Raw genomic sequence first — 14,995 nt, 5'->3', positions numbered from 1 at the left:
TCTGTTGGACCGCCACCTTTATTTGACCGCCTCTATGGGAGAAGGGTTGGAAAATAGAGCGCCAACCTTTATTTGAACGCCACTTTCAAGTTCTTTGATCTTTACGAACCAATAATAGCAAATGATCAGTAGAAAAGTGTCCACAAAATTGTATCAATAATGAATCATTTACATCAGTGACAATTAATTCTCTCGTTGTCCAACTCGAAGGCTTTTCAGTTTTTTTGTCGTTAAAACTTTGAAAGCAACGCCATAGAAGTAATTAATAACTGCATCAGGCAAATAGTAGTTCCTTGTGTATACTGCTGTATACGGTCTTAATACTTGAGGTATATAAAAAGGGTTTACAGATGCAATGGTACACGAACGACTAGCTTTAGGCTTAAAGTTGGTCTTAACGCGCATGCGGCTAAAAGTTTATCATTACATGTATTTGTGCGAAAAGCAACGCGCAACAATGTTGCTTTGCTAAAAAGTTGTTTCAACAGTAATATCGACTAGTTCAGCAGTGCAGAAAAAGAGTTGAGGTCAGAAGACATTGTAGAAAGTATTGAACAACCAGATGTTCGTTTCATCGGAAGCAACAATCAGAGTGCAACTGGCCGAGTAAACAATGCAAATATGTTTCAAAAATGTTAATGTTTGTTTCTGCATGTATTGTAAGTATGAATTGTTTATGTCTCTTGTTCATGAATATATTATATTTGTAGAATTTGATAGATCATTGTTATATAACCTATAAATTGGCAGATTTATAGCATATTATTTGACAGCATCATTGTGGTAATCTGACCTTACAACTCCTCTTCTATTGCACATAAAAAGCCAGTTTTTGTTGAAAACTGTAGCAAACATATCAATGAGTGAAATGAGCATTTATGCAACAATGTAACGTTATAAACATGTTAAATATAAACATAAAATAATAATGTCTTCAAATTTAGAATGAAATAAGAATTTAAAGCTTTAACGAATTGCAAAGCATGACACAGGCTATAATATCATTGCAGGTTAATTGCAAGCAACAGATGTCCACTGGTAAAGATATTTCTCAGCCTCTCAGTGCATATTTATTAAGAGATCTTTGACAAGTTGGAGGTAAGTTAGCAGATCTATTGCATCCAAGGATTAATTTCGCTCTACCGGAAAGAGAGGGCAAAATATAGGCGACATTCACTTCGCCTGTAAATGGGCTAAATTTATCTTCCCAAAATCCTGGTGAGCCGTTCGAAAAATACAACGCACTCTCTGTTTGACCGCTACTATAAATGAAGTATTAAAAAATAGAGCGGAATGGCGTTTAACTAAACTAGAGGTTTTACGGTATTTGAGAATTAATTAGCTTTGGGGATTGCCGATAATTTGATTCATGCCTACAGCTTATTTATGGCAAAAATAATAAATTAACTAAAAAATGTCTGGCTGTGGCTCATACTCAGCTTGATAATCAAATTCACCCTGGACCAAAAAGTGCTTCAAAATAGCATAAAGAAGTAGAGGAAAACAATTACTGATAGAGAACAAAAACGCAGACCTCTCATCACTGTTGCATCACTTAAACACCAAGAAGAAATGTCCAAAATTACTCATTCTCCAGAGGTGATGCCCTAAAAATCTTTTCAGCTGGTATAAGGAGGTATAAATGTATGCCGAATGATATATTTATACCAAGCTATGCTAGTTTGTTGCCAAGTACCTCAAGCTAGTAATCAAGTACTTCAATTTTTCCAAACTCATCCCTAAAAATTTGACTCATTTTTTTAACAAGTGAGCTGTACCGTAACGGCAGTATTACTGATTTGCATCAATACCTTATATTTTTTCTAATCAACTTTGCTGGTTTTATAGACCATGATTGCGGTAATTTTACGATAAGTTGATGAATATCTTGACATTCATTTACAATAATTTTTATTTTTTCCTAAACAACAGTCTATTCTGCAAAGTAAAACTAATAACAAATATTTTATACATCTACAATAAAGCAAAAGAAAAATAATTTTACTATAAAATTGCGGTACTACCTGTTCATCATCTATTTGTAAACAGGGGTCAAGGTTAGGGTAAAATACAACTTTTGACTTTAAACTTGCGACATTCAGATTTGTAGACCGATGCTATATATATGGATAAAGCAAATAATTTATGTAAAGCTCTTGCTTCGTATGACGTAAAAATATCATATATATAACATATATATAATAAAGTATAATCAATATGCTAATGAAACCATGTTTTTAAACTACTGTTAAATATTGAAGCACATGTCTTGCAATATTGGGCTATATATATATATATATATATACATACATACATACATACATACATACATACATACATACATGTATAATAGATGCATTTATCACAAAAATAAAGTTAGTTCTTGGTTGCTTGCATAATCTTAAACAGCACTTCACATCTTGGTTAAGTTTTAAAACCATAGATCCCAAAAAGACTAATGTGAGTGGTAGGAGTAATGCAAAAGAAGCAACGCTTTTTTAAGAAATGAACAAACATACTGTACTTTAGGATCAATTTTTTTTAAAATTGCTGGAGCCATCCAACAGTTATCGGGAAGAGCATTAGCCGCATAAGGAGAGAGACTAGCCATGACAATTAATGAAAAAATATTAAATATTAAAATAAAAACCTACTTAAGATGTCATGTTAATTTAGAACTCGCAAAGTCCAAGTCGGAAGACCATACTTCTATCGCAGTTTTTGACCTATTCACCGTCTATCTCCTGTATAGTCAAGGCTACACCTCAATTTATCTGCCATACAAGTGATGAGACAACAAAAAATATATGGCTTTTAAGTTTTTTCATACATAATGGTCTTGTGTCTAGCATTTTCATGTAAAACAGATTTAAAATTCAAATTCATAACTGTATGATTTCGTAGTGATTCTAAAGATATATAGCTTTTTTACAATTTTGACCATTGCAAAAAGAGTTATTCTCAATTTTGTACAAACAGCTGAAATTTTTCAAGTTTCAAAACGATATTTACAGGGATGGAAAAAAATCGTATTTTCAGAAATATCAAATCAATTTTTTTAAGTTTAGGATTTTTTTGGTAAATTGGTTTTTCTCACTGCTTTATTCGTGTAAATTGTCTGTGTTGTAAATTGCACCTCGGGATGCAGGTAAGCCCATTTTTCTGTATTGGTAACTTACATGCTTTCATCTGACAAATTCTTATACTTTTTGCAGTCAACAGTGATATGAAATTATAATAAGCAAACTACATGTAAGTTAGCGGAGAAGAGCAACTAGCAGTTTCACACTAAGTTCCAATGAGAGCCAATGACAAAAAGGCAGCATGAAATTTGTCAACCAGGCAACATTTTGTCTTACAGACGAGCGTTGACAAATTTGTCACATTCAAACAAGATTGTTTGTCAAGAAACTATAAATTTTTGCAAAATCATAAAAAATCATGATATAAATCATTAATTACAACACGATTTCAATCAATGATTTAAAACACTTGATTGTTTCATTCCAACGTTGGTCATTTCCTTAAAAATTCTTGCCAACATTTCCATTTATCTTTCGCTAAAAACTAAAAAATATTGATGGACAGAGTTTTTGTAAGGAACTTGGGGGGCATTTATAGCTTTTTTCAATATACTGTTTGTTGTTCAATACATATAGTATTCCTGATATTTGATTTAGTCTTGAATGCTGATTTCAGATTTTACACAATCTGTTTCAGTGCACATGACCAAGTTCACACATTTCAGCTGACAAAGAGGTAGATAGATACATGTAGATATTAACTTTTTTGCACTGACTAAACGCGACTATGTGCAACAAAAAAGGTTATTAAAAATACTTTCAAAAAACTTTTTGCGTAGAGATGTGCTGCGTTTCGGACATGCTAGTGGTGTGTGTCTTGTTTTACTCATTATCTGCATAAGTCAAAGGGGATGCTACCAACAGGCTATTTAGGTGATTAGAACGCGTATGACACAGTAAAGATGTGGTTGCATCAAATTAGAGTTGATTTTAAAAGAAAGTATCTTTCGTTGTCTATCAGTTGATATGTTGTTTGTTGTGTTAGGCGATCTCATTGTCAAGATATTTGAAAATTAAAATTTTTAAAAAATTGATCGCGGTAAAAACACTCAGGTCAAAAACATGCCCAGACTTGCCCAAATGATGTAACGCGTGATGCAACCTGTCTCTATCTCTCGTATTCACATCGGCTATTGCGATAAAAGTCTAGTCCTACGCGGCTCTATTGGCATATATTTCATTTTATATTTGCTCGTGTTGGCTAGAATAAAATTTTAAATCCAGCTACAGATACATTATTACCAATGTCTCAAACGCCTCAAAGATAAATTAAAAACTTGTCATATTAGCTTCTTCTAAATGCTGTCTAAACATCTTAGTACCGACTACCATATCTATGGGTCTACAGTAATTCTGTCAAGCAAACTGTAGAATAAGGTCTTTGTATCGGCACAGTACTGCCGCTAACCACACTAATGATATACAGACCCTCAAAAGCCCCGCCCAAATTATGCCCGTCGCCTATCCTGGAGGGAGGGCTGTATATCATTGCTTACACCAAAAACTTAGTTTCTTACTAAAATAAGCAAGCCGCGTTTTTGAAAAGAATATATTGCAAAACCAACTACATCCCTGAGAGTTTGGAGGGGCGGTGTCCAGGGCAGTATCCACCTGTTTGAAAATGGTACTGTGGGGAAAGTTCAAAAGGGTATCGAGCGCCCTCTCAGTGAGGGGAGGGGGGTCCGGGGGTTCTCCACCGGGAAAATCTTTAGTATAACTAGTCAAAATGGTGCAAATCTAGCACACTTGGCTTTTGATGGGGCACATGTTCTAACAAAAAATTTGACATTATAATCCAGTTTTCTAAATATACAACTGTTTATTGAGATTGTCTTTAACAACGCTTATTAAAAATATTATGTGAATGGGAGCTGCTAAAGGGGTTGGCCACAGCTAGCATGAGGTAGAATGATCACCGGGTACAGAATGGTGTAGGAGATGAGTAGTGTCCTATGAAATAATTTAATTAAATAATATTGTAGAGTTAAAAAGTAAAATTAATAGAGCACCATGTTAAAAATAATGTACTTATACTATAGTCTATAATACTGAGCAAGTAGTAGATTTAAGTTTGAGCTATGCATGTTACATGCATAGCTCAAACTTAATTTATTTCTATGAACAAAATCTTTTGTACATAAGCATTCATTTACATATCTACTACTACAAAAAATACAACCATGTACAATTGTCTCTGTATGAAATGCTTGGAAGCATTCCTTTCAGTAAAGTCCAACGCTATAACGTTGCCGTATGAGCTACCATAACGATCGTTTTTCTCTGTATACTCCAAGTATTATAAAAGTCTAAAAAGTTTACATCACTTCCATCATTTGAAATATTGTTATTCTAATCACACCAAAAATCACTTACAATCAGAGAATCAAATAATGTTTCATTTCACCGTTTTGAAAGTCGAGCCGAGGTTGACTGGTATTTCCAGCTATTATTCTTTTCCAAGGAGCGATTTCTTTAGCACAAAGCAACGCCTTTCGGATAATCGTTTCATATCCTAATTTATCGACTAATATCTTGTTGGTGATATTTAAAACTTACTAGCATTCATATCCTTTGTTTAATCTTACGAGACGGCAGCTTTATAAAAGCGACGCAAATGCCGTTTCCCCACGTAACCGATAAACAAAATTTTGGTCATTTTCGCAGCCAGTGTTAAAATCAAGCAAAAATGAAGTGAATTCCGGGATTTTGAGCCTCAAAAAATGGTACTGCCGTGGCAGTAGCTGCAGTATAGGAGGATAAGGCTCTGGCCGTGTCAGCCCCCCCCCCCCAACAGTTTCTTTTATGTAGGGCCTTAATCGGACATCTCATGTAAAGGTTTAAAAAATTTTATTGGAAAGTATAAACATTTTTTCTATTATTTGAGATTTGTTTGTTTTAGGTGATGTGACTGCCAGGACGTTTTCAGATTAAAATAGGCTAAACTTGACCGCAGTTGAAACGCTCATAAAAATACATCTTTTTCTTTTGAGCGTTTCAACAAAGATCAATTTTGCCGATTTTAAGTTCATCCAAAGGTTTCTACGCTTTCGTGGGGCCATTGCCAAGCGGATGTTTGTTAAAACTTGACCTTTTGCAAACCTTTATATAAAAGTCGTTAACTAGAATATTTTGCCGATCATGATAATAATGATGCCCAAATATTAAAAGTTGACGTTTATCTACCTATATGGCTTGGAATAAAGTGGATACTTTACAGCGATATAAACCGTTCCCATAGGGCAAATAACTGTTCGAGTTAATGATGTTGAGGTCGAGTTATCTAAAGCAATTTATCATTGCGTGGGAACGGACCAAACAAATAAAATTTACATTTTATCCGAGGGCAAGTTATCGATGTTTGACTGTACTTAGCCGCCAAAAATTCCTAAAAAGTTGGGGCGGCTCAGCCGGCCAGCCGTCCCAGGGAATACGGGCCTGTTCAAGCACTAAACAAATGGTCGAGCTATGCAAAAGTGTCTGTCCATGGACTCCATGCAGCTCTGATTGCACTTCATAAATCCATCTATCAGACAAGATTTTAGCACAGGTGTCAACCGGGCTATGATGTATTCAATGTTCTGCAAATCATGTTTTGCATTATCTTCAACAGTATTATTTTATTATATAATTTTTACAAGCACAAAATTTTCAACTCGGCATAAAGCTTTTATTAAAAATATCTATCCAAGTCGTGGCCACTCACATAGTTTCAGCTCATACAATAAGACAAAATCATCTACTGCAGCAAACTCAAACAAAACATCATGGTTTATGCAGCACATATTCAAGTCTCTCTTTCTCATTTATGGCAGTTTCCACACTGACAAAGCTGCTTCGGCTAGTGGGACCACATAAACATTCTGTAATCAATAAAACAAATGCAATAAATATATGTCATTCATAGATGTCCTTCTAACGCGTATCTACTGAAAGCTTTCAAATTGGAAGTTAGATAGATTGCAAGTGTAATTTTAAAAATAAATAAATGTTTAATAAAAGCATAAGTACGCCAAGCCAACGAAACGAAGCTTTGGTTCTGGAAGTTAAAGATTTGCATTGATCAATCGATATTCTTCACTTTCTACAAGTGAGAAGTGAAAATCTAAAGTCAAATCATAAATCTAATTTACTAGCTAAAACTGCCAAAGAAAATTTGAAGCAAATATAGCTAGGTGAAACGATAAAAAATTATAACATGATGATTGGTGATAGCAAAAAGTTATAATGCTATTAATTAGTACATGTATTAATGAGTACTAAAATTATTACCTTTAGTATATTCATCAATCTAAGTCATTGTATTGCTAGATGCTATAAATTAAAAAGAAGCCGTCAAGAACTCACTGTACATACGTATCACGCAAGCTCGCATAGGAAATTACATTATAACCTCAAACAGGGAAATATAATCTGAATGTAAACTCAACAGTATATCTATACGAGACTCAAAGTAAAACATAAATTTACCTCCTTTCTCCTATCTTCCTCTGTAGCACTTTAATCACCTTATGCTTAGAAAACTCGGAGTCACCTTCGCAGTTACTTTACAGCAATTTTTACAATTCTGTTGTTCGTCAATAAAACGTGTCGATCAAGTAATTCATTAAAGTAACAATGTTAATTAATTTAGTCAATATCGATATCCATGCGTTTTAATAATAGAGTAAAATCCCTAAATTTGAGATCACAGACAACGCATTTTACGAGTGATAACATTTATTACGACCTATATAAAAATTTCGTGTTGATGATTGGCTAATGAAGCGATCTTATATTTATTGCTCGTGGACTCTTTTCAGATGTATCACTAATTACGTCACAAATGAAGCACCCGCTTGAATGTGAGCTTTTTAAAAATGGCCTCATTCAAACGCATATATCTCTGAACAGGATTAGACTACAAAGACAAAAATGACATCAAATTGTAGCTGATGTTTTAGCCTTTTTTTGGTCTTAAATTCATTAAATCGACCTTTTTGACGCAACCACATCTTTAATGGATGAAACAGGAATCAATGCTAGTAATTTAAAGTTAGTTTTTTATGACATGCAGTGTACTTGAAAGTTAGTGCTGACTGACTAGCTATCATTCAACAATGCCAGGGTTGGCTCGGTTTAAACCAATGGTTTAAACTCAAAGGATTATTAACATTATACGATGTAATACGGGTGAAGGTTGTACATTTACATAGTTATCACATTTACTTAGCCCTAATTGATACTCTTCTGACTTTCAAATAGATAGTACTTATAAAAGACTGATAAAACATTCACTAGTAGTTAACATATTTTCTTAAAATGGTGTATTCATGCCCTTTCCATTATTGTATGATTTTGCATGTGAATTGATTTTATTTACTGCCTGATGTTTCCAATTTCAATGCCTACTCTTAGCCGCAGATGATGAATTTAAAATTTAAATTCTTAAAAAAGTAACAAAATAAGAAGTTAAGATTTTTGCATCTAGTTAATCACCTCAACACATCTTTCAAATTCAGATATGTATACAGCATTTGTTGTGGAAAAAATTAAAAATTGATGCCTATGCAAACTTCGGCACCCTGTATGATAAATAAGCCAGTCCACTACAAAACTTTTATGCAGTGCCTAGTTTCTCATACTACTGAGCAACACTATAACAAATCATACATAAAATACTTAATAATTTGCGTGTTCTCAAAAAATCCATGTGATAAAGCGTAAAATGAATACAATCATGCAAAGTTATTGCAACTGAAACATTGCAGAGCATTGCAACTTGTTTCGTCTACAAGTGTGCTAATAGCAAGTTTGTTTTGTGTCTTGTCGATGCTACGTTTATTTGAAAATAAGTGAAACGTTCTGTTGCACCCTCTAGCGCAGCTTTCATCTGGCTGGAACAGAGTATTGGTAAATATTAAATCACTAAAAATTACAGACTAAGCTACAAGCTCACATTTGACGCAATGCTTCACTCATACTGCACACAACACGAAATTAAACGCATACACATGAAGTTGTTCTTCAGCTATTGGTGAACTCGCAAGTTGATGCGATATAACTAAATCTTGTCTGAAAACATTTTTTATTAATAGAAGTTAGTAATATTAAACACAAACTGTACATGCAAAAATGTATAGCCATAACATCAAAAACTATAAAAAATAACGTCTACGTTTTAAATTAAAAAGTTGAACATAAAATGTTTTGGCTGTTCCTTACCTTCCTTATTCCCCGTTTACGTCCGTCACGAAGGGAACGTTTAGGCAAATAAAAATTTCAATAGATAAACTTTGATTACCAACAATGTTGTAAATACAGTGAACCGCAAACGTTCTAAATATCAACAGTCTTGCTTTAATTCTTCCCTTTTGAATAGCTTTTCTAATGAGGGCATGCGAAAGGATGGTGTTGTACGAAGTAGTTGTGTCACATCCGCTTTCAGGTGAATAATCTGACGATCAGCTCAGCGGAGGCTTTGTTGACTCTGTGATTAAAAGATCTAGTGCCGTACTAGTGCAAGAGAGCGCAACTACACATCGGTATATCTGCATACATGTACGTATATACCGGTAGTATACCGTATATACTATATACGCCATCGTTGAACACCCTCCCTATCTCACATCAGTCTAACAAAATTGGAGGGTTGTTAAAGTTTATTACACCTTCATACAACTTTCAGTAGCCATTGTTCTTTGGGTACGTTATGGCTACATCGGAATTTACAATCTTTCGACAATTGCTCAACAGTTTTGAGATGTCAAATGCATCTGTGGGTGTTTGCGCAATGATATTAACCGGCCACATGGGGGTTTATATTGTTGGCTTGCATAAACAACTAAAAATAGTTGAGAGCCCAGATTTCAAAAATACAATGTACTCATCAGTAATCAACCATAACAACCATAACATTTGATGCAGTTTTTTGTGCTAATACAACATAGCAAATAAAATCTCAGCAAAAAAATACAAGAACAGCATTAAAATGAATGCAAATAGATTCATGAAATGAAACACATCTATATTTGTAATAGCTTTGTTTTTTCAAAATTAACTACATGTATATTCATCATGACAGATAAAAATGTACAAACAAGCCTGTCAGTCATAAAATTATAAGACTCACCTGGTTTTAAAATTATGTTTTTAAAATCCTTTGCTGAGCCACTGTAGGTTGGTTTCATTTCTTAGGCAAAGTTTGCTTATTTACAATTTTTTTCTTTTGCAAGACTTTGACACAGCGAAGTCCTAAATTGTAAGCTACATGTACTAGTACTTGTTCGAGGACGGACTGCTGTAAAATAACTTACACTAGCTATTTATTTATTTACTTTGAGGAAAGCAAAGTGAAACTATAAAATAGCAAAAAGACTGAATAACAATTTTATTTGTTAGAATTGCAGTTTAACATTCAAACAAAATTACTGTGGCTACAACTGCAACCACAGCGCTATAACAAGAATTACCAAAATATTAATGAGAAGTGGCATTAGTTACAAGCTGTTACAGTATGTTTCTGTTAATACTTCAATAAACCTAATTTAAATTACATCTATATCTATATAAAATAAAGCGTTTGTCTGCTGTATGTCCAGTTAATAGCGATTGATTAAAATACGCACGCTTTCAATCCAGTGTGTCGTGAGATATCATTATGCGTATTGGTTATATGCACAAATATTCCTTTTTTTATTCATCAAATGATTGTAAGTACAATTATTCCAGAATGTGGCAAGGTCGCTGCGTGATTTAGAGGTAGTGTGCTTGGCTTCACAGCCGTGCATTCAAATGTAAAGGTTTGATTCTTGCGATATTGTAATACCGCAATATATTGAAGTGCAATTTATTGAAGCATATACATGTATTTACTACTAAAAATGCTACAATTAATTTACATAAAGTTGAAAACATGCAACTGCAGCAATGTTTATTTACATCAATAGCGCTGATAAATAATAATGGAATTTGACAGCTCAATTTAAATTTTTTTCTAACATTTGTGTTAAACTCAAGTGTTTGTCTGTCGTCATTTGTATGTCAAGTTGATGCTATTGGTTAAGATATGCATGCTTGTAGTCCAGTGCTTATTTTATTCCTATATTGTTTTCCTTAAAGGTTGGCTTGCAACAAAATTCACATTACAGTTATTTGATATCAAAAGATTCACCTGTCTTACTCTGTTGTGTTGTAGGTGCAAAATATGTGGAAATGTGATTACAAACTCTTAAAAGCTCAAAAACGAACAGAAAATCGCAGCCACACGAGACCGCCGTAGTTTGGATTCCCTTTCCAAAACAGCTCAAATGTGATGTAGTTGTGAGAGATGGTTTCTGTTTACACTTTCTTGCAACCTTATTCGTCGAAATATTTTCACAAATATACTTCACGCATTCAATAAAACTAAGTCTATTGTTCTTACGCGTCTATTTTATCGTCATCGTAATGCTGTCACTTTTAGCACTGATATCTTATAACTTATCATAAAAATTCGTTTAATTTTTTAGCCTTAGTTTGAAGGAGTACATATCATTGTCTGATAATCATGACGAGCCTGTTGGTCACTTGTGATAATCGAAAAGTGCTGCAAAAATTATTTGCGAAGTATTGGGTCACATGATCAGATTACGACTTGACAATTAGACCAGGCCAAAACAAAACTGTAAAGTAGCGAGCATCTATATTTGATACGGGGTTTTCGGTAAAACCCGAAGTGTTTGTCATAAACTAGTACTACGATAAGTTTTATATTGAGCTTTGTATTGGCCTTTCAATTCACGTGAGAACATACATGACAAGACGATAACTAAATTTCGTGGCTACGTCATCGAAATGAAGAGATTCCAATCTACGACGGCTTTTCGTTTTTGAGCTTTTAAGAGCTTGTAATCACATTTCCACATATTTGGCACCTACAACACAACAGAGTAAGACATGGTGAATCTTTTGATACCAAACAACTGTAATGTGAAGTTTGTTGCAAGTCAATCTTTAAAGGACTGTATTTAATGGTTAAGCGCATGCAGTTGGCTCATTGTGATGCGCATCCTTCTATCTGAGCTATTCTAATAAGGATTTCAAAGTTTAATGGCGTATGAAGTGTAGAACACATACACTCTTGCATTATGTTCATTATGCATTGTTCATGGTTGAAACAAACTGAAATAGTTATTCTAAAGATAATAAATAGTACTGAAAATAAGGGTTAGCTGTTGTTCTATGATACATACTAATTTGCCATAAATCTACAAATTTCAATGTTTGTCAAACATTACACTGTAAAAGAATTGTAAGTGTATATTATAAGCTGGTACTTTGAGGTATATATGCTGATAGCTGGCAGGGCTGTAGATGCTTTTTTCTTCCAATTGATATTGTGCCATGTTAATTTGATATTGTACCAAGCTTGGTGAATATGGAAGCTTAGTGAATTCAAAGATTCTTGTGTAAACGGTCTCGTATCCCAGAGCTGTCGGACGCTCAATTTGATTTGGTATAAATTGCATATATGCTAATGCAATCACGAATATCGTCGAGCTAAGAAATATATTAAGAAAATGCCTGAGATGTGTATCGTAGACCAGGTCCACAATGAAACAAAACTGAAGAAATGTTCGCACTTGCAAGTGTATATTTACTACTAATAATGCTACAATTAATTTACATAAAGTTAAAAACTTGCAACTGCAGCAATGTTAATATACATCACTAGCGCTGATAAAAAAATAATGGAATTTGACAGTTTACGTTAAATTTTTTTTAACATTCGTAAATTAAACATACCGTACACGAGCCAGTTACAAAGTCTTTGTTCACTAGAATCAAACTTTAGAAAGTTATTGCACAAACGCTTAACAGACATCTTTCGCTGTGCAGAGGTTATGGCTAAGATTAAGATTCTCATTGCGATCAAAGTCAATGTATGCAAAGTAAATTCATCATTTATCTTAAGTCAAATTGTAAACAAAGCTTATAATACATTTTGTGAAAAAACAGAAGGGGTAAGGGTAGCTCAACTGATGATAAAATTACAGCTAGGCAATGACAACAGGTGGTTCAGTCTCCATACAATGATATAAAAACATGAGGTGGTAATCAAGCATGGAGAGGAGCTTGATCAATATTTACATTTACACAGAACAGCGCTATCCAACATTATATACAGGTAAACTAAGACAAGCTGTAAATACTACGTCTGCCCGCTTGAGAAAGTTTTTTCTTGTGTCTCTAATTCTGATATCTGTTGTTTTAAAAAGAGAATCCTGCAATAAACAGACGATATGAATGTACAACTGAATTGATGGTGTGCTATCGCGACTGCACATGTCGCTTGTCCTGCAGCAATTTGGTGCAAGACACTTCCTACACTGATATTGATATTAATGTAACTTATGATTACCATAAAACCTTCATTTGAATGCCAGGACGCTCATTTTTCGATGTTTCCCTTAGAGTGCCGTTTTATTAGAGGTAAGGTTCAAACAACAGGACTGGTGTCATTGTACTTTTCAAACACCTTGTCAGAATTCTGAGAATATGAATTTAACCCTTTCACAGGTGAATCAAATGTCACCCATATTTTGCACTCTCCTTCATGCGGTGCGACATTAACCTTTTTGGATGCTAAAAATTTGCCAACTCACCTCCAACTTGTAGAACTCTAAATAATATGCACGAGAAAGCTGATACATGTCTCTACCAGTAGATATCTATTACTTGCAATTAACCTATGATAATCTTATAGCCTGTGTTGCTATTTGTTGGAACTTTTATTTCATTCTAAATTTGAAGGTATATTTTCATTTTCTAACTGTATTTCACAAGGTTACATAAAAGCTCTTTGCACTTGTTGATATGTTTGCAACAGTTTGCAACCAAAACTGACTTTTTATGTGCAATAGAACATGAGTTACGAATGTCGATTTATTGTAAAATGAGTTCAGATTACCGCAATCACGCTATTAAATAATATGCTATAAATCTGCAAATTTATAAGTTTTAAAATAATAATTCATCAAATGCTACAAATATATATTCACAAACAGGTGACAAACAAACCATAATATATTACACGCAGCAACAAAAATTAACATTTTCAAACAAATATTAACATTTTAAAAACCAAAATATTAGCATCGTTTGCTTAGCCAGTTGCGTTCTGATTGAAACCATTTCTTGTTTTTCTGACTTTTCAATAACGCAATGCCATTTTTAGTAAAAACTTTTAGCGCAAATAAAGAGGAAGCGCGTGTAATCAAAATAGCCTCAAAATGTTAGCCTCAAAATGTTAGCCTCAAAATACATAGTAGCACATTTCTATCATAAATGCAAAAAAATTTTCCCACATGCATCAAAGTATCAAGACCGCGTTAACCCTTTCGTGGGCGAATTTTCAAAACTAAATCAGACTCCCATGGGCGAATTAATTTTCCAAAAAATCAATTTTTTCCAAAAGGTTCATACACTTTTCTGTGTGTTATTATGTGCATATCTCTATGTTTAAAGGTGCATATGTATACATGTATATGTCCATAGGCATATATATATATATTATAAACAAATAAAAATGTATAACATAAAATATATGCTTTTCATAATAATTGTCTATTTACGAATGATATTTTCGAAAGCATTCTCTTTTACAAAGGCCCACATCACAGTCTTTGCACCATGTACTTATTCGTGTAACAAAGAGCTACCACAAAAATATACTTCCTGGATTGACAGGCTCAAAAAACTTTTTAAAATACTCTACTGGTTGAGCATCTACTGGAGTAAATACTGGGCCTGTCACTGCTATAAACTGCTGAATTGTAGGAGATTTATCTCTGTTTATGTTGGTTATATTCTTCCAGGCACTGGCATCACTCCTACTCACATCCTCATCATTACTGCTACCAGCCTTTTCATCACTGTCACTTCTAGATGTAAAG

At 33.8% G+C, this 14,995-nt stretch overlaps 1 protein-coding gene across 2 annotated transcripts in view; it reads right to left on the bottom strand.

Moving 5' to 3' along the window:
- Positions 1-12,670: 12,670 nt before the first annotated feature.
- The window catches only part of LOC137400912 (WW domain-containing adapter protein with coiled-coil-like), a 29,354-nt gene continuing 27,029 nt past the window's right edge, over positions 12,671-14,995 (bottom strand). For both annotated transcript variants that reach the window (XM_068087254.1, XM_068087262.1), the window contains exon 13: positions 12,671-13,324. In XM_068087254.1, coding sequence (XP_067943355.1) covers positions 13,252-13,324 — 73 coding nt within the window. In that variant the 3' untranslated portion in view covers positions 12,671-13,251. The remainder of the gene's footprint in view (positions 13,325-14,995) is intronic.

This window comes from Watersipora subatra, chromosome 1 (assembly GCF_963576615.1).
Source record: "Watersipora subatra chromosome 1, tzWatSuba1.1, whole genome shotgun sequence".
NCBI lineage: Eukaryota > Metazoa > Bryozoa > Gymnolaemata > Cheilostomatida > Watersiporidae > Watersipora > Watersipora subatra.
This window is presented reverse-complemented; position numbering and strand designations above follow the sequence as displayed.